Here is a 25,334-nt window from a genome sequence, read left to right as displayed (position 1 = left end):
TTTAGTCTACAGTAGGGTTGCCATACGTCAGGATTGTCCCTGACATGTCAGGGAATTTAGTGTTTAAATCTGCGTCAGGGAGAAATGTCAAAATCTACTTAAAAGTCAGGAATTTACGAAAAAAATATATATACTACGAAATTAATGTACCAACGGAGTAAGTTTCTAGTAGTTAGCTACAACCGCTTCTATACCATGAAACGTAAAGAGGTAAACTGGCGGCGCGCAGGTTAACGTACAAGATTGCTCTTATCGTTTTGCAGTGTGTGTACGCGCGTAACAATACCTGTTTGTTACTAGTTGTCCGACAATACGCGTTAAATACACAAATAAAAATCCGCGTCTCAAGAAAACACAGCATTCGATGCTACGTGGGAACGTGGGAAATTTCATTTGCTTTAACTGTGTACCTAATATACAACGAACTATCCAACAACAAAAAGTTGAGACATAAAAACGACAACAAAAAAACGTGAGACATAAAAACGTTTTTACAGTGATTTTTTTTAAAAAAGGTCTTTGTGGCTCTCAGTGTTTTTTGTGTGAAATTGGTTCGAATGGTATTTAGAGTGGTAAAGGTTGGCGACTCCTGATATATGTGCTTATTGTTTTAAGGATAGGAGTAGTGAGCTTAGCCCTATAAACTTAACTAAACAGAAGCCTACGCAGAAAGTTAATTGACAAGGATCAGAGTATCGAATCTAACGTTTTCTCGTGTCGCCGTCCGTATGGCTTTCGAATATTCTAAATTTATTCCGGAATAGAAGTGTTTGGATCGCAAAAAGGTTAACCGCAGCGGTTTTCAAACTAGGGCCCGCGGTCCTTTAGGGGTCAGTGAGGCAATTTTGCGGGGACCGCGAAAAGGTAGAAGTTATTCCATATTCTTATTTGATGTCAGTTTGTGCAACTGAATAAGTTTGAATCGAACTGAAAGTGAGAATCGACCGTCTCCATTGCTAAACAATAGGCTTTATTACATGCCAACTAACAAAAATGCAATTGTTCGCGCACAACTGTAATGTTTTTTTTTGTCTTATCAGATTTGGATCTTTGTTATGCGCAATTTTGCATAACTAGCTAAAATCCTTCAATCAACTTTTAGAAAATAATGGGACCGTTTAGAGAAAATAACAAAAAAGTTTGAGAACCACTGGGTAAACGCAACTGAGATAAATTTTGTCAGGGGTTGTGTATCATAAAATATGGCAACCCTAGTCTACAGCAGCAACTACCAACGACCGCCTCGTAGCCTTATTTGCTCCCACTACAGCACTACTTTTGCTAACAGATTGTCATACATGTATAGCACATTCTGCAAATTCCGGTGCCTTCGAAAACTGCAGGTGCGCTTGGTCCGCTAGGTACTTCGCTTGGTAAACTACAGGTAACTCGTTTTAATTCAACAAAGCCCGTAAATAGTGCAGGTAACCTTTTTTGAAACGAGTAAACTCGTAGTTACTGCGACGTAACGTAATAATGCTGTATGTACTGTTTTTAAGGTTGGGTTAGGGCTAGGGTTTAGGGCAGGGGTTCTTAACCTGGGGTGCACGCACCCCCAAGGGGTGAGAGAACTGTTCCTAGGGGGTGCGGGGATGCTGAATCATTAAGGTTGGTTAGGTATATTTTATTTAAGCAATTACAGAAGGGGGAGCGAAAATTGGTTAGTGATTTGAAAGGGGGTGCGAAAATTCGTTGGTGATTTGAAAGGGGTGCAGCAAGGAAAAAAGGTTAAGAACCACTGGTTTAGGGTTTAGGGTTCAGAGTTTAGGGTTTTGGTTGTATGTTGGGACTATCGTAACACTTTTCCAGCATTATTTGGGTGTTTTAACGTTAACTGCAGTATTTACGATTTGTCGCTAAAAAACAGGACAGCTGCAATATTTTCGAGTTACGTCGTAACTGCTATGAGTTTAATCGCACCAAAGAGAGTTACCTGCACTATTTTCAAGTTACGGTGCACGAAAAAAGGTTACCAAGCGCACCTGTAGTATTCGAAGGCACCCGCAAATTCCACTTGTCGTCCACTAGGTAGCCTATCCATAATTGTGTTTCTCTGAGTATGTGTTTGTCTCTGCATGTTATGGAAGTTTGCACTTCACCTAGCTATAAAAAGCACTACCTTAACCTATTATTCACCGGGTGCTGTGTGAACTAACAAGTTGCTTGCAAGTGCGCTAATGTCTGGTAGTTTTGAGAGCTGATGATTCGCTGCAGTTTATTCCGCAGGCTGCTGACCAGCTAAGTAACGACCAACTCCCGACGATGCGACAACCCATGGACTCACCTTTTCTTTAATTTCTTATTTATTTATTTGTATTTATTGTGTCATTTTTTGTGATATGTAGTAACTACATGTTGTGTAATATCGTCACTGAGTTTTGTGCTGCATCCTTTCTTCCGGCGCCTGAAACTATCCAACAGGGTTTCTATTCCTGTTGAACCCCACCCTCTTTCCCTAACACAGGTTGTTAGTTTTTAGATCCCTACTTGACTGGTTCCATCAAAAATCATCGGTGTTGAAAAGTTTGCATCGGCCAGTTGAAAAAAGTTGTTGATCAGCAAATGCATTTTTTATTGATACAAAGCAAACAACAGAAAGTAAAACCGAAATTTAAAACATTTTAGGCACAAATGAACATGATTCATGGAATAAATCTGGCAAATCAAAGTGTGTGAAAATGCCGAAAATTGAATTAGAAAACCTGTGCTTAATTTTTTTTTTAATTCCCTGAAATCCATGGCATACAATTTTATTTTGCTTGAAACACCGCAACCTTGAATACAAATAAAAGAACAATTTAGTAAAAAACTACAAATAAAGAGGTGACCTTTCTATATATTACTTCAGATATATATTTGTTACCTAATTTTAATTGGGTCTCAAATATTTTTCCATAATTTGTTAACACAGTTGTTTCTACAAACAGAAGCTGTAGCTCAGTGTATTTTCTACATTTAGAAGAGGGTTGCATTAGCCAAAATATTAATGTGGTTTTAAAACCTTGGAAACCTCTGCCTGATAACCCATTTAAAAAAAAAAGTTTGTGCTTAACTGTGTTTGACAATACCTACAGTGACCTTTCACCTTGTAGCAATGTCAAAAATGACCACTTAATGCCCTTTTCAATGTGGCTATTGTAAAATGCATTTCATGTCTAAGTAAAAAAAAAGCAACAACCTTAAACTACATGTGCTTCCCATTGTTGGAAAAAGTACTGCTACTGAAATAATGTATATTGCTGTATAGTAGCAAACCAATCAAAAATAAAACGGCGGCAGAGTAATGAAATATCTTTTTAAACATTTAGACGTTGTCTCGTTGAATGCATGATCATGTGTAAGTAAACTTACTAATCATTTCATAAAACCGCATTTGGTGAGTCTAGATTACAGAAATCTAGCGTTTTCACACATATTTGGGGCTGTAAGACTAATAAGCTGAAATTTTAAACACCACACAATAAATTTCACCTCATAAGGAGTTTATTTCTGACTGAAAGGACCTGTAAACACAATGTTCGGTTTGGTTTTGGATAGCTCAACTCTCGTGTTATGTACTACATCCAGTCAGTTTCAGTATTTCGCTAAAGTCTAATGATCAAAAACTTTTTAATAATTTTTTTCAAGTATAGCATAATAGCTATAATGTTGAAAACATTCGCTAACTAAAGACTAATATAAATCAAGCATTACACCCCAAAACGCTTTTTCAATGAATCACAAGCATTGCCGTCCATTGCGGACCCTCTGAAACTGCTGTACGGACCCCAGTTTTGGGAACCGCTGGTCTATACAATTTTGTATGTTTTGGCAGGCAGAAATTCATAGGTGTAAAAAAAAAACTTTAAACTTTGGGATCAACTTCAGATAACTAACTATCATAGGTGTAAGTTTGTAGCACTCTTTCTTCACCAGACAAGTGTAATAAACAGGGATGAAAACAATGTGAGAAGGGGGCGGGTAACTTTCAGAAAAGGGGACCGATAACTCTAAAAAGGGAACCCATAACTTTCAGAGAAGGAGACCTATAACTCTAAAAAGGAACCCATAACTTTATTTTTTGTCAGTTGTGACATACATTTATCTATCCAGCTTATATATTTATTCACAAATATTTAATTTTATAGTGTACTTACTGGGGTGAAATGTCACTGCAGAGTTCTTTTCTCATTACTGCACATTTGTTAGCATAAAAATTGCACACAATGTTGACACACATCAAATTTCCATTGATTCTTGCAATCATATGACAAAAGACTAACCCCTGCATAGATAAAAAAATATAATAAAAAATTGCAAACACTTCATAAAAAACTCTTACTGAATAGGAGTGACAGTCAAGTATTTTTGTACCAATCAATGCCGATTCCAATGCAACATATTGCAAAAGAATTCCGTTTGTATGATTCCTGTAATTACAAGATGTCTGTGCAGTTAGAAGGAGACATGGTAAAAAACAGGAGGCAGAAAGTGTCAAAAAATACTTGCCATAAAGCTATTCCGAATGTTGAGTGTCCCAAAAGTGCATTAGGTTGCTGTTCAATTCTGGAAAGGGCAAGAATAACCCTATCTACGGGCATCATTTCAACCAACTGTCGACAGCAACTTAACACAATAAACAACATTTGAAGCTGGTTAATTCAATCTGACCCAACAAGCCAAGTAAAAAAAAATAAAAAAAAAATCATAAAGTAGTGTTGTTTTCAATAGTTTAATTTAATGGCAGAATTACTTTTTTTTATCTTCCCAAACATATTTAATGATTTTGTCACCACTAACAATGAATTCCAGTGAATGTAAAGAAGCAACTAAAACGAAAGAAGCAATTTTCATGTCACAAGTCTTTAGTGAGGTAGCATAATCAGAATTGCATGTGAACAATCTGCAAGGAAATACACTGAATAAAATAGCTTTCCATGATCATTTGCAACTTTCACAACATTGGAGTAAATTATACTCCAGCCTTATGTCCAGTAGAGTCTTACATCAGAGAGGGTATAGATTTATTGACACACAAAAAATGAATAACATCAGTGACAGTGGATTTGTCTTGCAAATACAAGATGTCATCTATTGGAGTCTGAAATGAGACATTTAAAATTAAATTTTAAATTGGTAACCAACAAACTAATCTTGAAAAAAGTATTTTTGAAATCAAACAGTTACCTCAATATTTGTTTCACTAACTTTAGCCCAACTGCCAAGTTTTTGAGTGTAAATTGTAATTGAATTTTTGCCTGCCAACACCATTGTCAGCCCCAGAAAATCAAAAAGTAGAATGCATAAAACTTCTTTTCCCAAATCTACCTGTGTTAAGAGACACAAATAACAACAGTAAATAAAGAATTGTTTTTTTTCTGGTAGCAATCACTAACCGTGTTAGAGGTGTTCTGGTCAGAAGTGTTTGTCTCCAATGTTTCTTTGCCACAATTTTCAGAGAATGGCAGGAATTGATTACATTCAATGGTGTTATACTTCACAGTTTGAAAATCTTTTTGGTGTGTTGTATTTTGCAATGCACATTTTACAAGTTGGGAACATAATATGAATGATGGCATATGAAAATCACACGGCGGGTTAGAGTTGAGTTCTTGAAACAAAAAGGAAGGAAAAGGTGGAAAAAACTTTCTCTTTCTTTTAAAAGGCACCTTTCCTGAATTTGGAGATCTTGTATTAACTAGAAGTGTGTTACTGTAGCAAGAAACTGTTCTATTATGGATAGCAGTCATCTTACCACCTGAAGAAAAATGTATTTGTGAAACATGTATCCTTTGGTTGTTTACATTTGATGGTGGTTACTAGTCCATTTTGCTTCTGTAGTTCTTGTACCAAATACTTGTTAAACCAATGCATAAATGGGTCTTGCATATACTCACATGTTGTTGATTTTATTGCTTGTAGCTCACCAATACACTTTTGACCAGATTGGACCAAAAGAACTTCATTCTGCAAAAATGGTTTTTGCCTCCTAGTTATAAGTTAATCATTTTTACAAACAGATCTGAAAATATGTTTGTGAATTTTCCAGCAAATATTAGAACTTACTTTTATTTGTTGCTTTGCTTCTTCATACACATTTTCAAGTTCTTTAAGTCTTTGTTTTAACTGAAAATATTGTTTGTTGGGAAAATACTGAAGACTAATAATGAACAATACCAAAATTTACATAGTCAACAGCGAAACAGATTTGTTTAATTTTAAATTTGTATGTCCCTATGACATGACAAATCATAAAGGACTAAAATTATTTCACAATCAAAAAAATTGGCAAAAAGTGGATAACATACATAATTTTGCAGGTCTTCATCCATGTTATTATTATCATTAGATTCACTGTATATTTTTTGGTTTAATTATTTAAAACACCTAACGTCTACAATGACAAAACAAAGATTTTATAAAAGCAAAAAAAAACATTTGTTTGTACTCTATACGTATTTTAAGTCATACAAGAGTAATGCTTTTAACCGGTATATTTCATGTCAAGAGTATAAACATTTCAACACTTACAAAGCAAAATTGCTGCAATTAAGGTTAAATATGTAATGTTGCAACACCACCTAATTACAAAGCAATCAGTTTTTTTAAAAACTTGTAATAAAAATCTAGAAAGTAGCTACAGGCTTTGCAAATTAACGCTTTCAGTCACTGTATACCAATGATTAGATTAAAGGAAGTATGATGCCCAATGCCACTGCTTGTTAGAAAATATGTGTTTTTACGGCCAACCATCAGTACTCAACAGCACATAAATCTTCTCATCATAAAAGATGTATCACCACTACTAGTACAATGGTTGCAGTTAATTAACTAATGTACGAAATGTCTAAAATCCCAATCCTGAATGATGATTGTATTCTTCCATAATTTTATTGAGTAAAAAACTTTGTTCCACTGAAATGTATTTCCTGAAATGCACATAAACATAATCAACAGACACATTTTAGTGACAGTAAGTAATAAAATCAATGTCTGCATTTTAATGCTACAAATTAAGGAGCAATTTGCACCAAGGTTTACTAACAAAACATTTACCGCTGATCTACAGTAGCCTCACGCGGTGCGGCAGCAGAACAACTGTTTAATAACCTTTTGACATGGTTAATAGCACACAGTCCTTAGTGTTTAACAATAACATTAAGGCTTAGTGATAAACAATAAACATCAAGCGGTTCGGATTAAACTGCAACAATTGTAAACCAGTGAATCACTCCCTAGAGACTTCTGTGCTATAGTATATCAGAAAGATTTATTCAACGTTTAACACACATTAACTTATTTGGGTTTGTAAAGGTAACCATTTGGCAGATTAAGCTAAAATTTAAAACGCTAAATAAGAAACCCAATGCAAACAACTGTTTAAAATTTCAGCATAGAAATATTTCTGGCCTTAAGTACTGGTAAACCTAAAAACAAGTATTTCAGGGTTAAGGGGTGAAATTAGGTGAATGCAACCAAAAGTTATAAAATACTTTACAATGCACCAAACAACCAAGTATATAACCCCTGGATCATGTAAGTAGAGCTGTTTTTTTAAAATTTCCTGTTTTTGGGGCATGGAGGTGAACATTTCAGGTCATTTGAGGTAAACCTTCAAGAGGACCAAATTTTGACAACTAACTAACATGTGTGTAAATTTGAATAAGTTTAAAGCAACCTTGAAGAAAAGTGTGGAACATACCATGAGACAGAAAAAAAAATTGGACAAAAACAATATGTGTTTCAGGGACCCATAATTTCTACATCTTAAACGGATTAACCACATACACTATTTGCTATAGATATGTCGGACATATACTTGGTACTAATTTAAATCGGGTCCCAACATTTGTCTGGCATCTATCAACACGATTGTTTCTGCAACCAAAAGCATCTGGATCCCCAACTGAATGTGCATGCTAATTGGTTGTGGTGTTTTTATAATTAAGCGCAATAAAGAAGTTACTGAATATGAGAAAAAACAAGCAACAAAGTATAAAAAACCTGTCCAATAAGTATTGGAACCACTGCCTAAAAACCAAAAAAGTATTACAGATTTTTGATTCATTTTGTGAATATTATTGCTTCAGTTTGGGGTTGTGACATCAATAAAGCTAATTATGAAGCATAAACTAATAAAAATTATTATAAAGCAATAGGCTGAACACATACCCAAACTAACTGTAAGACATTTTTTTTACTTTAAAATATTGCTAATTTCAATCAGATTTCTATTTCAGAATTTTCACAATACATCAAACATTTTGTGCCCAAAGCGCATGGAAAAACTTCACCGGAGCAAACAGACAAAAAACTGAGTGAAATGAAGACATGTCCCTTTTAGGAAAGGGGGCCCATAAATAATATCTACCATTGTTAAAATTTTAGCATGTCAAAAGTTGCGTTTCACTTAAATGACCCATTTGGGGGTAAAAAAGTAAAAATTTTGTTTTTAAGCCTGTGGTAAAGTACCAACAGTACAAATTCCCACTTTTTGTTGGTAAACATAAGCTCCATTAAAAACTTTTTTTGTTTTAAACTATTTACAAAATAGAAACACAGTTTTTTATCATACATACATTCAAAACAATATCATACAATACCTTAAAGCACTTTCAAGCTTCTGGATGGTTGAAATGTCATGTGCTGAACAAGCAATCTATGATAATAATTTATAGAAACATCTATCAAAAAAATAACTAAGAGGTGCTTTTACATTTTAATAGTTTTTAATTAACTTTTTTTCACCAAATATAAGAAAAAACAACAAATAACTAAACAATAAAATCACACTATACCACAAGTGACTGCATTAACATGAAACAATCATCATTTTTACAAGGTGTTGAATGGTGCAAAGCATCTTGTCCCTCTGACCAAATATACTTTTGTAAAATAGTTGAATGTTGTTCCCTGATGTGTAGTGGATGTGGGTTTAACAACAGTATAAGCAAAACTACAGTTGTTTCACATTGGTTTTGAGATGACAAGTAGGCACCTGACAAAGTAAAACAAACAAATATTATTGTTATATAATTACAAAAACATTAAAAAATAACGAAACAAATACTTTCAATTTAATCTCTTGCTTTGACCCAGATATTGTCGTCCAAGGTCAGGTTTCAAACACAAATTTTTCTAGAAAGGCGTAACAGTTCAGGGAAGGTGACCCATAAAAACAATTCAATATGTGTGTAAAATCAATATGTGTCCCCTTCAGGCCCACCAGTGGGCCATGGAAGCATTTTCATTGGGCCACAGTCCAATCCAAAGGAAAGCTTTCATTTGTGTCACTACACTCAATTTTACAAGATTAATGGCTTGGGGAGGAATTAAAAAGGAATGTAAATTTATTTGAATTAATCTATTTACAGTATAAAGTTACTTTGCGTTTCTGCAACACCTAATGTTTATGATGTAATAAACTACTTTGTGATTACAATAAAGCCAGATAGTAGCAGCATATCCATTGTCCAATTACTCTGGTCATAACTAAAAGTGCTTGACTAAAGGAAGGGAAAGTGCTGTTTTATGATTTTTTTGCTGTAAGTTATTTTAAACTTAACATCTGTTTAAAATATGATCTGCATTTTTTTTGTTCTGAACCTATTTTACAGTTGTGTTTTTCTTTATAAATTTACTGGGCCACAGAATTTTTGTTTAATGAAAATGGGCCATGAAAGAAAAAAGGTTGAGAACCACTGCACTAAGCAGATTCCTTTTAACTAACATCACCGAATGTGATGTTATAATCCTCTTTGTCAAGTTAAATAGTTATGTCCTTGTTGTGAAAGCAAGTGTAGCGTTGAGACTCACCTCACATTTTAAAGTTGTGCAAGCTTTTCGGTTGTTGGTATGTTTTAGGGCACTTTTGTTAACACCCACCAGAATTAAGAACAAGTTTACTGTGTTCAACACAAAGTTTCATACCAAAACAAGCAGACTTTGATCATGTAGTAAGCCATAATTTGTATATTTCTTTGTGTGGGCCCCATAAGAAATAAAGACTGAAAAACAGCAAACTAAACCCACATTTTACTTGTGCAACGCTGCACATTTTGCACAAAACATGTTTATCAAGTTTGTTATTTTCAATTATACCAGAAGGCTGTACCCTAAATGATTTTAGGGCAAATACCGAAACAAACATTTAAAATACTGGATGGAACAAAACGTTTTTTTGCTGGTATTTGGTTTGAAATGTCTGAAATTATGCATCATCGCTCCATGTTAATAAATAAAACCTCCGACAATGTTGTTTTGTTCCATCGGTTTCAGTTCACAAAAATGTTATTTGTTATGTGAATGTTATGTGACATAATAACCAATCAAACAACAATTGTTGTGTTAAGATTGTAAACATTACAAATATACATTATTTTGGGTTTTCCATGCAATACCGCCACAAATTTAATTCACTCAGACCAGAACGAAATTAATAAAAAGGCCCATTTGCCTAATGTAAACATGGCCAGGCAGTCCACATAAACCACACATGTTTCCAGAAATAACAGGCCTAACAAGATCAATTTAATCCAATCCTTTACCTGCTTGTTCAGAGGGTAGTAGTATTTTTCCCAACTCTAACATACATGTGGCATGATTTAATGCAGATAGAAAATTGTCTACAATATAACAGAGGGTTTATTGGTTTGCATTCAAAATTATGCAAAAACTTTATAAAAAGTACTTCTCTGTAAATGCAATGAAAACAGTTTCTTGTGAGTTAAAACAAGTTGGATTGAATTGCAGATGCACAAAGACACACATTTTTGAAACTGGACAACAGCTTTATCAAATTCCATATTGTTCTTTAAATAAAAATATAATAGTAATCCTACAATATGTAACTAATGCTTATAAAATAAAGAAAAAAGAAGTCAAAAACTTCAGTTTTAGTTTTGCAAACCTGAAACCATTCACCCAGTTTCCAACACAAACTTAAAGCATCTTTTGGCATGTCTTTTGAAAGACATATCTGTGAATAAAACAAGATTATTATCCATTTGCACCAATTCGGGTTTCATCCGTCGGGTCGCGACTCCCTTGGGATCATTTGGCATATTACTGGGGGTCACAAAGACTTTTGATAAACAACAAACTACAACCATTAATCGGCAATAACATTCATAAGCAATAAAAGAGTCAAACCGTTTGATTTAAACTTTTTTGTGTTACATTATGACCATTACAATAAAAACAAATGCTTTTTTACATCGCTATACAAAAGATAGTTCAATGCAAGTCCACCCCCCGGCTTGAGCAAACGATCATTAAAACATGCATTAAAATTGGATAATATGTAATTGCTTATACCAGGTGTGGTGTAACAGAATAACCAATTTGTGAGTGAAAACTAGAAAGGTGGCTTTCTGATATACTTCCATTTTATATATTCTATAGGATATTTACCAATTTACTATACACATCATTTGATTTACATATATGATTGTTTTTGCAAACAAAAATGGATAGGTCCCCATACGCGTGTTTGTGCGGATTTATGGAAAACAAATGTTGCGGTTATTTTTAGATTCTTGAGGAGAAATTACTAGACAACATTACCTTCAAAAAAAATTTGTCTGTATTCTTTTTGCATTATTATTGTCATACAAATTAATTGTTCTTCAGTAGCCTAACACGGTGTACGTCCGTTAAAAGATCTTTTTACACGATTTTCAAAAGGACACAGTCCTTAGTGATTAACAATAACGTTTCTCCCAATCTATATTTATCTTACTAATTTTTTCTGGAGTATATGTGTAAAAATTAAAGAAGCTATGTTGTGACAAAAAAATCATTCTCAACTGAGTTCTGCGTTTCCTACAAGTTGACCTTCAGTCGTCATAGAGCGGCCAACTTGTCAATGACCGTTTAATGACTTTTTATTGCATCTTTGGAAAACATGTAGTTTTTTACCTTCATAATAAACAACAATGTTTGCCTGAAATGCACAATACCGAAATATCGTTTTAATCACTTACAAGATACAAAACCTTCGCTAAAACTGCAAATATGCAGGCTAACTTAATGAAACCACATAGCATTACTGCGCTGATGTCTAATCATCAAAAATACTGCCTCGTAAAACGCCTGTCCACGGCGATCTCCCGCTATGCATTAAATCACCGCAGTTGTAACTAGTGAATTACTCCCTTGGGATTTCCAGTGTACACATATTATGGGCTGTAATGATAACCATTTGGCCATTGAGCCAAAATTTTGAACACTAAATGAGTAACCCGCTGCAAACATTATTTTTTCTTAAAATTTTACATTTTAGCACATATATATAAAGGGCTTGTATTTCTGACCTAAGAAACTGGAAAAACTAAAACCGATTATTTCGGGGTTAAAGGGGTGAAAATGGGTGAATCCAATAAAATCCGTTTTTGGGGCCTGTGGGTGAACCGCTGGATGATTTGGGGTCCAACTTTAAAGCCCAATGTTTTTTGCTATGAAAATATCAGATTTAATGAAAAGAGTGATTTCAAAAACAATGTTACAATGTTGGGAACAGTGTGTTTTTACGGCAAACAATCTTAAGACAGATAGAAAAATGCCTTTCTTTTGCACTTTTTCAACTGTGTCAATAATTAACACAGTATATAATACAAGTTAAATAATAGTGACTTCATTAAATTTGACCATTATTCTGGACAAATTACCTTGATTATAGCATCACAGCATGACAATGCCGAAGTAATATGTTCCTTGCAGTGAGAGCATTGTATTGCATCCATATCACCATGTGCCTGTAAAAAGCTTTTTGCAGCTTCCACTAACTGATAAATCTCACCAGCAGTGTTCATCAGCGATTGTTCACATCTATAGTAACAGAAAAAAACTAAAAAAGTGGATTTTTTATATATTTCCAATTTATCTAACCACATCTATACATACTATTTGTAGTTACAAAAGTTGCATTCAATTCAGACATTGTTTGCAAAATTTTGGGGGTTAGTAGGGTAAATGGTGGAGCTACATGGGAAACCGTGACAACCAAGACCTCAAAATTGCATATTCTACAAACTGACCAAATTCTATGAAATTTGGTCAGTGTTTACAAAGTTAACCCTTTTTAGGGGACTAGTGGGGTAAATGATGGGACTACAGGACAAAACTTGACAATTTACACCTAAAATATGTCAATGGATTATGTATTCTATAAAATGTCTACATTTTATATAATTCTGACATTGTTTAAAAATATTACCCATTTTAGGGAGCTAGTGGGGTAAATATTGGGGCTACAAGGTGAAACACAACAATTGACACCTAATTATGGCAAAATAAGAAAACTTTCTAAATTTCATCCAATTCCGACACTGTTTAAAAAAAATTACCCCTTTTAAGGGGCTAGCGAGGTAAATACTGGGGTTATCAAGACAAACAAAAGGGAGTGCACATCTACATAAATTTATCTACCATCTGTGTAAATTTCATCCAAATCCATCAAACATTTCATGCCAAACATACATGGACAAACTTTCAGTGAGAAAAAAAGCAAAATCAAGATGTGTCCCCTTCAGGTAAGGGGACCCATAAATATTTAGAAAATTGACCCATTTTAGGGGACTAGTGGGGTAAATATTGGGGCTACAGGGTTGAAGACAACAATCGACACCTATAAATGGCATATTCTACAAGCTATACAAATTCTCACCAATTTTAGGGAGTAAAGACTGGGGTTATCAAGACAAACAAAGCAGATGACACATCTACATAACTATATCTGCCATCTGTGTAAGTTTCATCCAAATCCATTCAACATTATAAAAACTAATAAATTCCAAAAATATACATCTTATACCCTGACATCAGCACTGTTAAGTTGTATTGCACTAAAGATATTGCTTTAACTGTTACTTCCATTTGTCCTTTCACCTGATGAAATTTTGCTATTGAGTTAGCGCTCTTTTTTGACCAAAAAAAGAAAGTTACTTAAGAAAGTACCATATTTGCTGCCAGGAGAAACATTTTGTTTTTCATTAGAAATGGTGTCAAACACTGTGTTAAGAAATACACAGTTGAATGTAAATTAGTGAGTGTTAACATTCTTTGCAAACACAAAAACATTTCATTTAGGTCTCAGTAAAATCCAACTAATATGGCAAAAACAACCACCTTGCTACTGCCATGTAACTTAATCCAGCATATGCATGACAACCATCATTATTAAGAGTTTTGGCAATTTTGAGAAACTCTTCGCTGGCTTCTGCAAAGTTGGGCTTTTTCATAAATCGCCTGAAAAAAATAAGGTAGATAAAATCCTATGAAGTAGGACTGGGCCGAAACCACAAATGTTCTGTTTGGTCAAGCACTGAGGATTTCATGTTGATGTTCTGTGCTTGGCCAAGCACTCTTGGTGCATTGTGACGTCTCAAACATTCCCTATTTCACACTAGTTTTGCAGCTTTCCGAGGTCCCTTTGTCACCAGTGGTGTATTAAGCCGTACAGGCCCCACAAGTACACGTTTTCCACAATGTAACGCATTGGAAACAACAGTTATTCTTGTTCTTGGATACCCTTTTAAACACTAGTTTCATATCTTAGCAGCGCATGAATACGCAAATTTAATGCACAGAAAGGTCTGTAGTCATTAGGAGAATGAGTACAACAGGTAAGAGGAAAATATCATTTGTATCAGTGTAATTCTGTTCACTCAAATCTCTTTCCCCCATGTTTGAAATGACCAAAATTTCCACACAATAGTTACTGAGATACTACCAATTGAAGATTTCGCAAAGTGTAGTTGCTTGGTAAACACTACTTTCCTGTTACATTCTTGCTTTCTCTCATTTTTGTGAGCACTTTTTAGTAACCGTAGTTGAGAATAGTAAAAACCAACTCTACTGGGTCATTTTGCTACCGTTGCAAATAAACACCACATTCTAAGTTTAAAATTATTTTTATTAGCTTACAGATACAGTTAAGGTACTAGTGATGGGACGATACCAGGTTTTGAAGCGAGTACCGATACCGAGTACGAGTACCACATGTATATACCTTCGATACCGAGTACCGAGTACGATTACCGAGTACTTAAGTGTAGTGTTGTGCTTATGTATATCACTGTCTAATTTATCTGCCATGGTCGGGGTCATAGGTGTAGACTATAGAGTTTTAAAAAATACCGGGGATGCGACTTTTGATCACCGACGCCGATACCTATATCATGTGCAGTATCTGTACCCGTATGGGACCAAACACCGATACCTTCGGGATTTAGCCTATCCCTATATAGTTTCTATCACATTGTTTGCAAATAGTCACTTGGCACAATTTCTTCGTGTGGTTTGGACGTTTGCTGTGCGTCTCATAACGTCTGATGTAAAGAAAGGACGATTTGCGGAATCAACTTTAACAACGATTTAGTTCTCAAATAATGTGTTACGGCGGGCGATTCACGTTTTAAATATAGCCAACCATGTATTGTATACGCCTAAACTGAGGTCTATTCGGATCAAGTTTAGACCGTTGCAGTGCTTTGCAAACGGACATTACACTCGGCTTTTATATTTATTTATTTTGCAAACGTTAGTCTATATGTCATGTTTGTGTTGCATTAAAATGTCCGCTTATTGCGAAACACCGACGTCTGTTCGATCAATGGCATGAGTTCAAGCGCATTTGTTTAGCTGGAAACACGTTCTAAAACCGACGTAACTTGAACAAAGATGCGATTTTGGTGTTATACAAAGGTCAAGGGCGGGGGGTGCCGCGCACTCTACGCCAGTGGTCGAGGTACAGGCGTGCACGCACACATGCTGACAGCGAAAAAAAATATACGTAAACTGGTGGAACTTTTTTCCAATTTTGTGCTGTCCGAAGCAAATATTGGCAAAAAGTTGCCCGTATCTTACGGTGTAAATCGGCCATCGGTACTCGCACGTTGGTATCGAAAACTGAGACAAAATATTTCGATACCGAGTACGAGTATCGATACCACTGAAATCGTTCGATACCATCGATACCGAGTACCGAGTACCGGGTACTCGTCCCATCACTATAAGGTACAGTATGTGTTTCGCCTTATGCTGCCATGGGAAACCTAATGTTTTGTCTTATGAATATCAGTTAGTAATTGAGTCTCATTTATTTCACACAATAGCCATACCGACGCACATGAGTGCTATTTTGACGAGTTGCCTATCCTGCACTAAAGTACAATGCCACTGCATTTTATATGGTTAGAAATATATTTAGCAAAAGACTAGTTAAAGAATTAAGTATACGCATAGAGACATGAAATACAGAGATCTACAACATAAACATGAAATGCACAGTGGAGTGTTTTAGACAGCAATATTTGAAAAAAGAGAAAGGCATTTACTCGAAAGAAGAATTCTCAGTTACACTCGCCTTGGCACCGATAATGTGGCTAAGTTAGCAGTTCTTGCGAAACATAAAACATTGTGTGTAAACCAAATACTACAAAATCGCGAGTTAAAGACGTTGATATAAAAAAACAAAAGACAATTCACCTAGAGATGCTGATTAGTCAAATGCGCTTTAACTTCATAACTGAATATAAAAGGGATGAGGGTTCCGAGTGTTTATGACGTTTGTGGTTATTTGTGTGACCCAGTTCTTGTTGCTTATTTTAAATGTTCCTTTGCCAAAAATACATGTCTGCAGTAACAAACCCGGGCATGACTGCCGTAACAGGACTTTTTTGCCCCGGCATGTTGGCCACAGTTGCAACCCTTGCTGTCTAACTATTTCAGTATCTGTTATTTGTTTCTCCTTAATTTCTATTCTCCTACATTCATTGCAGATCGGAATTATTGTGATCATTTAACTGAATTCATTTCCATAACAATTAACCAGATTCATCTCTCGAAAATTCAAATTGCAAGCATTAAAATTATTTTACTTACTTTTTCAACTTGCTGGAAACATTTTTGTAGGAAACCATAAAATCTGCTTGTGCCATTTTGAAACATGTAGCAATGTTGACAACCTATATTCTGCAGAAGAAGAACGAAGTTGCCTAAATATGTAAAATAGTGTCTAAAAACTTTATCAATATATTATTCTACTTTCCTTTGCCTGTTGATGCCAGTTGTCTTTGTCACCTGTCACTTTAACCCACTTAAATACATACTAATCACAGTGGAGCCAGTCTGCAGAACATGGCAGTTCCCGACAAGATCTCGTGCGTGTAGGACCTACATGTCCTGCATGCGCGCGTGCACGACCCATAAGTTCGCGTGCAATACCTATTTTAGCAGGCACAAAGCAAGTAAAATAGGTCAAGACAGGCAAATTAAATGCCTTTGGTGCAAAAGTTTCGCACGCAAACGCCAAAACTTGGCATGCAAAATTTATTTTTCCAAAAAAATCGTGCGTGCAGCTGCCACACTCTGCAGACTGGCAGTGGAGTAACTGTACTTGACTGTAATGACAGTACTATTGAGTTGACCTTATCACTCTTTCCCAACATATTGTAACTCACTTTTTCTAGTGGCTTGGCTGGTAATGTAAATCGAATTTTGACGTAGCAGGACTTCGATACAAAATAGCACACATAAACACCTGACCTGCGTAGTGGAAAAACTGCCACTGTCATTTTCCACCAAAATACTACAAGGATGTGTAAAACTTTGAAATTGGATACCTGTAAGTTATGCGTCAAACCAAAATTTTCTTTAATAGCCTGGCTGTAACTATACCCCTGTACAGCGGTACAGTGTACAGTGTACACTCAACCTACGGTCGTAAAACAAAACACTCAATCTCAAACTTGCAATTACAAGTTACACAGGCGTCCAAAGGGATATCCCCTGAAATGTGACCACAGAAATCTGACAGGGCGCTGCGACGGCGGGTTCACCACTGAGCCTGTGTACTGTGTAGCTCAGTTGGTAGAGCGCGAATCGCGCGAGTCTGATCCAATTCAACGTGGGGCCTAACATACACGGTAACGGCTACTGCAAGCTCAACATGCATCTGTTGAATAATAAAGAAATATTGAATTAATGAAAAAAAAACGATCAAGGATTACACAATAATCAATCGGGCTAATCACGTTAATTCCCACGTTCGCTTGGATGGAGTTTCGAATGAATTTAGTGCAAAAATTGAAAAAAAAACACTGCTCGCCAGAATGAGCTGGGGCGCTATATAAAAGTGCTCGAGGACAAAATATATGAGTCCAACCAACGGTTTTACAAACATAGCGACACAATAGCACTAAAAACAGTCACCAAGCCGGAAAATGCGCAACGTTGTGTTGGTAAACACGACTGGGGAGGGAACGGGAGTAACCACCCGTGTTAGGGAAAGAGGGTGAGGTTCGACAGGAATTAAAAAGTATAGTTTGAATGAAATTGTACAACACAAAACAAAGGGGGGCACGGAAAATTATTTTATTAATATATAATTTATTTTTTTATTTTATTATTATTATTATTATTATTTTTTATAAGAGTTCCGTAAAACTCTTCAGAAATTGCCACAGCCGACGGTTTTGCACGTCGACAGGGCGGGGTATTGGGTATAGTTTTCAACTAGCAATAATCCCGTCTCGGAAAATCCTCATTGACTACGATATCGCCTCTGCGCAAAGCTTTTATTTTATTATTAGTCAAATATTTACGTTTAAAATCTCATAACACTGACACCTTGCGGATATTTTGTCACATTGTCCAAACGTCACGTGACGTCACCTCGTACCAACTTGGTTTGGAACTTTGGAGCGTGTTTGTCGTCGGTGGTTGTTATTTGTTAACGTTCAGCGACGCCAATAACGTTAGTGAGTTAAAGTATTTTGGTGTTAATTCTTCTTATTTGTAGACTCAAGTGTGCAAAAATGCCTGCAATGTGTTCTGTCACAGAACACAGAAACTTCTGTGTATGGTTGCGATTCGAGAGGAAACAGATACACGACCTACAGAGATTTTTTTGTATTAATAAAAACAAATGACACTACAACGCCTCGTTATGCATGTAGTTTTGACCGAAATCATACAAGTTTCGGACCCTTGAATCCAGCATACTCGTCAGAAGAAAAAGTACGGCAAACTTTGATTACGACGCATGCTGGCAATGTAACCCTGATGTTTTTTTCCAAGTCTTCCCCAGCACCATACAACAAATTTTCTGTAGGCTGTATATCTGTAACGCCTAAATATATAGCAGTTGCTGATTGCATGTGCTTCAGTTAGTATACAGTAAAACTTACTCGTGACGGGTGTTACCCCTATCATAGCTTCCGAATTGACGTTTAAATCGATCATATGCTGTTTCTAATGCACACGCATTGAGACAAATGGATACAAACCCAGGATGGGGAGTTATACAAAGCAGATTCGACTCAGAATATTTGTTGAATTTGGCTAATTGCTGTTGCACTTTACTAATTTCATGGCAACAAACGCACGATTTCTCTCCCCCATTATCACACAGTTTGTACATAAACACCTACAATAATACTGTTAAAACTAAACTTAGCTCAGCAAGGCAAGCCTGTTACCAATTTGTATGCTCCATTTGCATTTGAAGGCTGGCTGACTGTGGTTCGTCCACGCTTAGTTCATTCTCTTGGTACTGTGGTTCAAACGAATAGTCTACAATAGGTCCTTAATCCACAAGAGCATAACTATCTTCTTCTCATTCACTTGAGCTCATGGTTAAAATAGTCAGTATTTTTGTTCTAGTGTGGAGAGTGGAGACTAGTGTATACGGTACGGTAAAAATACCTTTTGTAAACAACAAAACATCTAGGGGAGACCGGGGATGGTTCGGACGTTTTTTTGAAAATTGCTAATATATTTTTTTATATGGGTCACATGAATTTAAATGTTAGTTTGTTGTAAAGGGTGATCCTTTGCCGAAAAAGGGTAGGAGTTTCGCTTGCCAAAGCAAACTAGAAATGCATGTAAAAGGTCAAATTCCTAAGGCTCTCAAGTGTCCAATGTTGCCCCGGTACCGGGGTAACATCGGACATGGCCGGGGTCACCTCGGACAGATTACGTTTTTTGTTTTATTCGACACATTTGGTAAAAACGACAAACGAAATAATAACGAATCATCTGATGTACAAGTCCACTAGGTTAAGCTGGTACTTTAGCGCATATTAAAACAGGAAAGGTTGATGGGAAATCTTAGGGCACCCATTTGCCTTTTGGATCCCCCGACTGATACGGGATTTGGCAGAACCATGGCAACCCGGTAACTTTCCACGGCGTGGATGTCTTCCACTAGAGGTTCAACGAATGAATTCACAGCTATGGGGTTCTTTCTGTAAAATTTTATGTCGAGATCTTTTTCATTTTCCTCTCCATCGGAGTCTTCAAAGTCGACAACCTTGCCTACATAAAAGACTGATTTCTTGCCATGTGCATCATATTTTACTAGTACGAAGTCTCCCACATCAGCTTTTTCTTTTAGCGTGGGTGTGGAAATATCTTTTTCACTACAAACTTCATCCGTTGATAAAGATTTTTCAGGGGTGAAAGCTTCATCACTGGAAGAAATTTCCTCCAAAATTTTTCGTTTTGCTCGCCGCGATGTTTTCTTGTTTTGAACCGTGACTTTTTTTATTTGCCTTTGTTTTTCCTTCTCTTCTAATAGCTTTTTTTCTGGCGTGTCGGTAGCGATAAATGATCGGCCTCTTTTTCTTCCTTTTTCTGACCTTTTCTTTCGTGGTTGAGCTTTGGGATATGGTCTGACACATTCTGGCGAGACATGGACTGAACACGGGATGTTGGAATGCCCGGGCACAGTGTTTCCATTGCTACTCTCTTCGTCTGGTTTAGAACGTGAAGTGGACGCTTCTGTATGTGGAAGGGAAGTACCTCGTAACAGACCACTCTCTACCGCTTCAGCACAACTTTCCGGATCAGGACGATCGGAAACAAACGAGCTTAAGAAATCGTCGTCCGAAAAAAAATTCTGGTCGAAAGGACAAATGCCGGTGGACAGAAATCCAGACTTAATATTTACTGGGGTCGCGGCTCTATCCCATGATTGTATGCAGATTTTCGGAAGATCATATATAGAAATGACTTGACCTGGGTGGGCAATCATCCAATCATCAATACCTTGGCTGACAAAGGTTTTAAACGGACCAAAAATCGTTTTATCAAGTGGTTGCAGCTTGTTAGAGGTGTGTGGAGGTAGCATCAGGAGTACAATCCCATTATCTTTGGCGTATTTAACGCCTTCGACACTTAAGTGTGATTCATGATTATCCATTATGAGCAATACCTTCTTTTCCTGCGAGCATCTTGTGAACTGGACGAAAAACGTCAAAACATGAATAAAATTTTCGGATGTCATCCATCCTGATTTATGTGCCAACGCCAAAGGTCCACTTGCAAGTCCACAGAGCATGCGTGCTCTGTTTTGTCTCACTCTTGGAAAAACCCAGACTGGAGGCAGTGCAACGCCGCTCGCGCCAATAATGCCAACCTGGGTCATCAGTTCTCCTCTCTCCCTGGACGTTGCCTGGCCAACTTCGCTTGCCCCACGTTGACCAACAACTTTTGGAAGTTTGGTGACAGTCGTAACTCCAGTCTAAATGCAAGGGTACACTTAGAATCCCCTACTATAGGTAACACATTTTAAAAAAACCAAAAAAAGTACCTCATCAATGTTAAAAATTTCCGCCGGCGTAAAATGATATCTTCCATAAAGTTCGCGCAAATTGGTCTGAAACTTTTCGACATTTGATCTATTAAAACTAGTCATCCGAGCCAAAGACGTGGCTTCAGGCTTTCTTATGCTCAAGTTGTGATTTTTCTCAAAAAGCCTGAAAGCCAATCTTCTCCTGCTGTCTGGTTTGTCACCCAGGACTCTGGGACTTTTACGCCATTGCTGATGGCGTATTCTTGTGCCAATCGGCGAGTCGCTTTTGGAGTCAAACCATAAAACATTTTTGAACAGTTTAGCAAGTAATCCGCCAACGACTTTTCCTGCTCTTCGCTAAAAATCTTTTTCTGTTTAAAATTAGGAGAATATGAGGCCAATGCACCACATTTTTTATGTCGTCGGACGTAATCTGATAGGGTTGAGCGATTAACTCCGTGCTCAATGGCACTCTATCTGTACGAGTATCCATCTTCAATAACTGCCAAAACAGCTTTTTTCATTTGGTCGCTTGAAGCATACTCTCCTGTCGTCTTTCTTTTAAACGTTCTTACCATATTTTTTATGATCTGAAACTATTGTGAGCATACAATATAATCAATATAATACACTTACTTCAACCGGGGATGCGTCGGACACGTTGTCTGACGTATCCCCAGACACGTGGCGACATAAAAAAGCAAAAACATGGCCGCCTGTTTACCTCCTGCTCAAAATCAACGTTTGTTTATTGGAGTGTTGCTTCTAAACTACGACTTCCACCACAAAAGAATTACTTTCGGCTTCCAGCAACAAAACTATATCCTTACAACAAAAAATTTAAAAAGTAGATATTTCTGTTAAACTAACTTCTTTTAATTTTACTAATCGGTTGAACTACGCATGCTCCCAAACAGTATGCTGCTTTGTAATGGAAGCATGAAGATTTGTTAAAAATGATATCACAATGCGCTACTGTGACGTCGTATACCCGGTCCGAAGTATCCCCGCGTCCGAAGTATCCCCGGTCTCCCCTACATCTTTAAGCCAACAGTTGTTAGTTAATGCTTAACTGTCAACTAAAAAATTACGTTGGTTCTATCCGTTGTAAACAGTAAATAATGTACGCATCAAAGCTAAAACAAGCAACAAAAACAACAGCTGGCCAACGACATTGTTAGAAGTTGGTACGAGGTGACGTAACAATCGCTGCTGCATTTTAAACCAAGGTGTCGCTCGAGAGCTCATTCTTTGATTGAATATCTCGAAAACGACAAATCATAGGACAAAAAAAATGAGTCATACGGAATCCCCGAAGTATGGCAATTCTAAATAGCTAAAATGTAGAAAAAGTCACATCGTCGCTGCCGGGGCCCTTTAAGCGCGTTTTTTAAGACATATGCAAAAGACGCGTTTGGGTTGGGGAACAAATGAAAAAGCTGGATAAAATGTTGCTACTATGCCGACCAACATGCAGAATAACAAGCAACAACTTTTGAACCAAAAAGTTTAGAATCAAAACATGAAGTTAGACAAGACGGTCCATTATCACCAACATTGTTTTATTTTGCATCGAATGTCTTGCGCCAAGATGCATTGAAAGGAATAAAACAGAAAAACGAAATTTAAAAGTGTGGATAAAACATTAATTTTCCTTAGCGGCAACCAAACTGATTTTGATCGAGTATTTCGTGTAGGCTATACTTAATATGTTTTGGGAAATTTTTGAGTGTAGGGCAAATATGGAAAAAAATCCTTGCATTCTTTATACGCCCAAAAGGCAACCATTGCTTTCTCTAAATTTTTGAAATAGGCCTATGAATGATAGAATCAGCGCGATCTCAAACATGGTCGTCTCGGAGTTTGTTTTGGGACGCATGTGTATTTTTAGAAGCCTTGTAATTCCAACGCTAATTAACAAAGTTTATATCTTGCCAATAACCTTGCCATATATATTTTTACACAAGCTTTTAAAACCAAATTATTCCAGTTTGCATGGGGCCCTCTCATCGATGCGGGAATATTCGATTAGTCCAATTTACCTAATTCATATCATATTATACCTACCAGGATGAGTATTATAAATACGATCAATTGGCAGATAAATACAAATGTAGTCCGAATAACAGTGAGTTTATTATTTTTTAAATCATTTCTGCCTTGCCACCCGAATGAACTTTCTAATAACAATTGAAACCTAATTAATGAATGCCTAGAAATATTTCAAGTGTGTAAAACATCAAAGGCGCTCTACGACAAAATAAAACAATGTGCATCGGTTCGCCCAGAAAAGCAACAAAAAAGGGGAACAGGACTTGTGTCTATATAGCACCAAATACCATCCCTTGAGAAAAGCTGTACTTAAAAGTCTTTAACTCTACTATGGGAATCAAATGACATTCTTTTCAAATAAAACTTAAGTCTGCGCGTGCCATTGTAGACAATCGAAACCTCCACTCCCTTAAAAAGTCCAAAGTGTTTTCTGTCAAAACGCCCCCGAAACAGTAGCCAATCGGTTTTATTTTATCATTATGAGCCCCCTTCCATGAAAGGGACATATGATATTGTTTTTGTCCGTATTTTTTTTTCGTTTTTCTGTCTAACACTTTTTTTCGTTTTTCTGTCTTTTTTAAAGAAAAACGGGTATATTGACTAAATTACATGAGCTAGGAGTTTTATGCTTGGTTTTTTGGTGCAATGTAAGATATTTTAAAGAATTTTGTACCTTAAAAAAAGATTTACCCATTTTCACCCCTTAAACCCCAAAATATTCGTTTCTGTCTAACGCTGGTTTGTTATGTGCGTTTGGCCAAGAAAGAGTGCTTCAAATTTGGACAGATGTTAGTTATTAATCCAAATTTGATCCTCCTGAAGTTTGACCCCGAATGACCCAGCGGTTCACCCACAGGCCCCCGAAACGTATTTTTTTGAAAAAAAAACGGGTGTATTGACTAAAGTACATAATCTCAGAGTTTCTTGCTTTGTTGGTTGGTGCAATGTAAGGTATTCTAAAGAATTTTGTAACTTTTTATTGGATTCACCCCTTAAACCACAAAACAATAAGTTTTAGGCCAAAAATGCAAGTCCTAATTTGTTGAAATGTTAAACTAATGTTTGCAGTAAGTTATTCGTTTAGTATTAAAAGTTTTGCCTTAATCAGCCAAATAATTACTTTTACAGCCCATAATCTGTGTACACTGTCAGTCAGATAGAAGTCTCAACTCTGAAGGGAGTAAATCACTGGTTTACGACTAAGGCGGGTGAATGCAGAGCGGGAATGCTCAGCTTGACGTCCGGACAGACGTTTTACGAGACAGGCGGATGTATAGTAAATAGGATATAAAATGGAAGTATATTAGAAAGCCACCTTTCTAGTTGCAAACATGCTGAAAACTACTGGGAACAAACAACGTCTTTACGGATAATAATGGATTCCAGAAAAACTTTTAATTCCTGTAGGCTGGGCCTAACACTTATTATTGGAACTTTGATGACGATTTTTTTTTAATTGTTTACTGTTATGTGCGCGGTTTGTAACCTTGCAAGTATTCAGAGGTTTATCAACCAAATGTCTTTCTCAGGGATGTCGGCTTACGAGTCTGCTTTCGGGCTATCTGTTTTTCAGGTCAGTTAAATCACTTCCTATTTGATTTTTCGACTCGTTTTAGTTCAACCAATCAGATTCAACTGGGCTGGAGCAATAGCGCTCAAGCTTCTTGCGCGGGAAAATACAATTTGCCGAGAAAAAAATTAGAATTCACAACATTTCAGTGTCACT

At 36.4% G+C, this 25,334-nt stretch overlaps 3 protein-coding genes and 1 non-coding gene across 9 annotated transcripts; all 4 read right to left on the bottom strand.

Moving 5' to 3' along the window:
- Positions 1–2,548: 2,548 nt before the first annotated feature.
- LOC145214448 (uncharacterized) lies at positions 2,549–6,346 on the bottom strand. Of its 3 annotated transcripts, XM_080082978.1 has the most exons (11): positions 6,288–6,346; positions 6,046–6,105; positions 5,877–5,946; positions 5,376–5,737; positions 5,167–5,307; positions 4,986–5,080; positions 4,733–4,882; positions 4,489–4,605; positions 4,322–4,409; positions 4,137–4,264; positions 2,549–2,774 (listed from the first exon to the last, which is right to left on the bottom strand). In XM_080082978.1, the coding sequence occupies exons 1-11, from the start codon at positions 6,309–6,311 to the stop codon at positions 2,612–2,614; spliced, it is 1,398 nt and encodes a 465-aa protein (XP_079939104.1). In that variant the 5' UTR covers positions 6,312–6,346; the 3' UTR covers positions 2,549–2,611. The 3 variants fall into 3 exon arrangements, with proteins under 3 accessions (XP_079939104.1, XP_079939111.1, XP_079939118.1); XM_080082985.1 differs by lacking the exon at positions 4,733–4,882; XM_080082992.1 differs by lacking the exon at positions 6,288–6,346 and having other exon boundaries at positions 5,877–5,968.
- Positions 6,347–6,372: 26 nt separating this feature from the next.
- Positions 6,373–17,825, bottom strand: LOC145214470 (40-kDa huntingtin-associated protein-like). Of its 4 annotated transcripts, none has more exons than XM_080083012.1 (11): positions 17,604–17,825; positions 17,442–17,542; positions 16,864–16,953; positions 14,107–14,226; positions 12,648–12,807; positions 10,889–10,957; positions 10,670–10,790; positions 10,527–10,604; positions 8,778–8,977; positions 8,583–8,638; positions 6,373–6,908 (listed from the first exon to the last, which is right to left on the bottom strand). In XM_080083012.1, the coding sequence occupies exons 3-11, from the start codon at positions 16,917–16,919 to the stop codon at positions 6,827–6,829; spliced, it is 942 nt and encodes a 313-aa protein (XP_079939138.1). In that variant the 5' UTR covers positions 16,920–16,953; positions 17,442–17,542; positions 17,604–17,825; the 3' UTR covers positions 6,373–6,826. The 4 variants fall into 4 exon arrangements, with proteins under 4 accessions (XP_079939138.1, XP_079939130.1, XP_079939146.1 ...); XM_080083004.1 differs by having other exon boundaries at positions 17,442–17,526; XM_080083028.1 differs by having other exon boundaries at positions 6,843–6,908; positions 8,819–8,977; positions 17,442–17,526; positions 17,604–17,824.
- A 590-nt stretch (positions 17,826–18,415) lies between these two features.
- On the bottom strand, positions 18,416–18,556 carry LOC145210934 (U4 spliceosomal RNA). The gene has a single exon (XR_013856260.1). It is a non-coding gene; the product is annotated as a U4 spliceosomal RNA (small nuclear RNA).
- A 1,432-nt stretch (positions 18,557–19,988) lies between these two features.
- Positions 19,989–22,153, bottom strand: LOC145237271 (uncharacterized). The gene is made up of 2 exons (XM_080100074.1): positions 21,575–22,153; positions 19,989–21,505 (listed from the first exon to the last, which is right to left on the bottom strand). The coding sequence occupies exons 1-2, from the start codon at positions 21,677–21,679 to the stop codon at positions 20,054–20,056; spliced, it is 1,557 nt and encodes a 518-aa protein (XP_079956200.1). The 5' UTR covers positions 21,680–22,153; the 3' UTR covers positions 19,989–20,053.
- Between the last annotated feature and the right edge of the window lie 3,181 nt (positions 22,154–25,334).

This window comes from Phallusia mammillata, chromosome 1, assembly GCF_965637545.1.
Source record: "Phallusia mammillata chromosome 1, kaPhaMamm4.hap1.1, whole genome shotgun sequence".
In the NCBI taxonomy this organism is placed as follows: domain Eukaryota; kingdom Metazoa; phylum Chordata; class Ascidiacea; order Phlebobranchia; family Ascidiidae; genus Phallusia; species Phallusia mammillata.
Note: the sequence above shows the minus strand (reverse complement) of the source record. Positions and strands in the feature narration are given on the sequence as shown.

Excerpts from the sequence above, each read along its gene's own strand:
- LOC145214448 (XM_080082978.1), bottom strand. The coding sequence starts at position 6,311 with ATGGATGAAGACCTGCAAAATTAT. Across the intron at positions 5,738-5,876 it reads AGCAATAAAATCAACAACAT|GTGGTAAGATGACTGCTATC; the intron begins GTGAGTATATGC and ends ATTTTTCTTCAG. Across the intron at positions 4,410-4,488 it reads ACATTCGGAATAGCTTTATG|GAATCATACAAACGGAATTC; the intron begins GCAAGTATTTTT and ends TTGTAATTACAG.
- LOC145214470 (XM_080083012.1), bottom strand. The coding sequence starts at position 16,919 with ATGGCACAAGCAGATTTTATGGTTTCCTACAAAAATGTTTCCAGCAAG. Across the intron at positions 12,808-14,106 it reads AGTTACATGGCAGTAGCAAG|ATGTGAACAATCGCTGATGA; the intron begins GTGGTTGTTTTT and ends CTGTTACTATAG. Across the intron at positions 10,605-10,669 it reads TTCATTGCATTTACAGAGAA|ACAATTTTCTATCTGCATTA; the intron begins GTACTTTTTATA and ends GTTATATTGTAG.
- LOC145237271 (XM_080100074.1), bottom strand. The coding sequence starts at position 21,679 with ATGACTAGTTTTAATAGATCAAATGTCGAAAAGTTTCAGACCAATTTG. Across the intron at positions 21,506-21,574 it reads AAATTTTTAACATTGATGAG|ACTGGAGTTACGACTGTCAC; the intron begins GTACTTTTTTTG and ends CCTTGCATTTAG.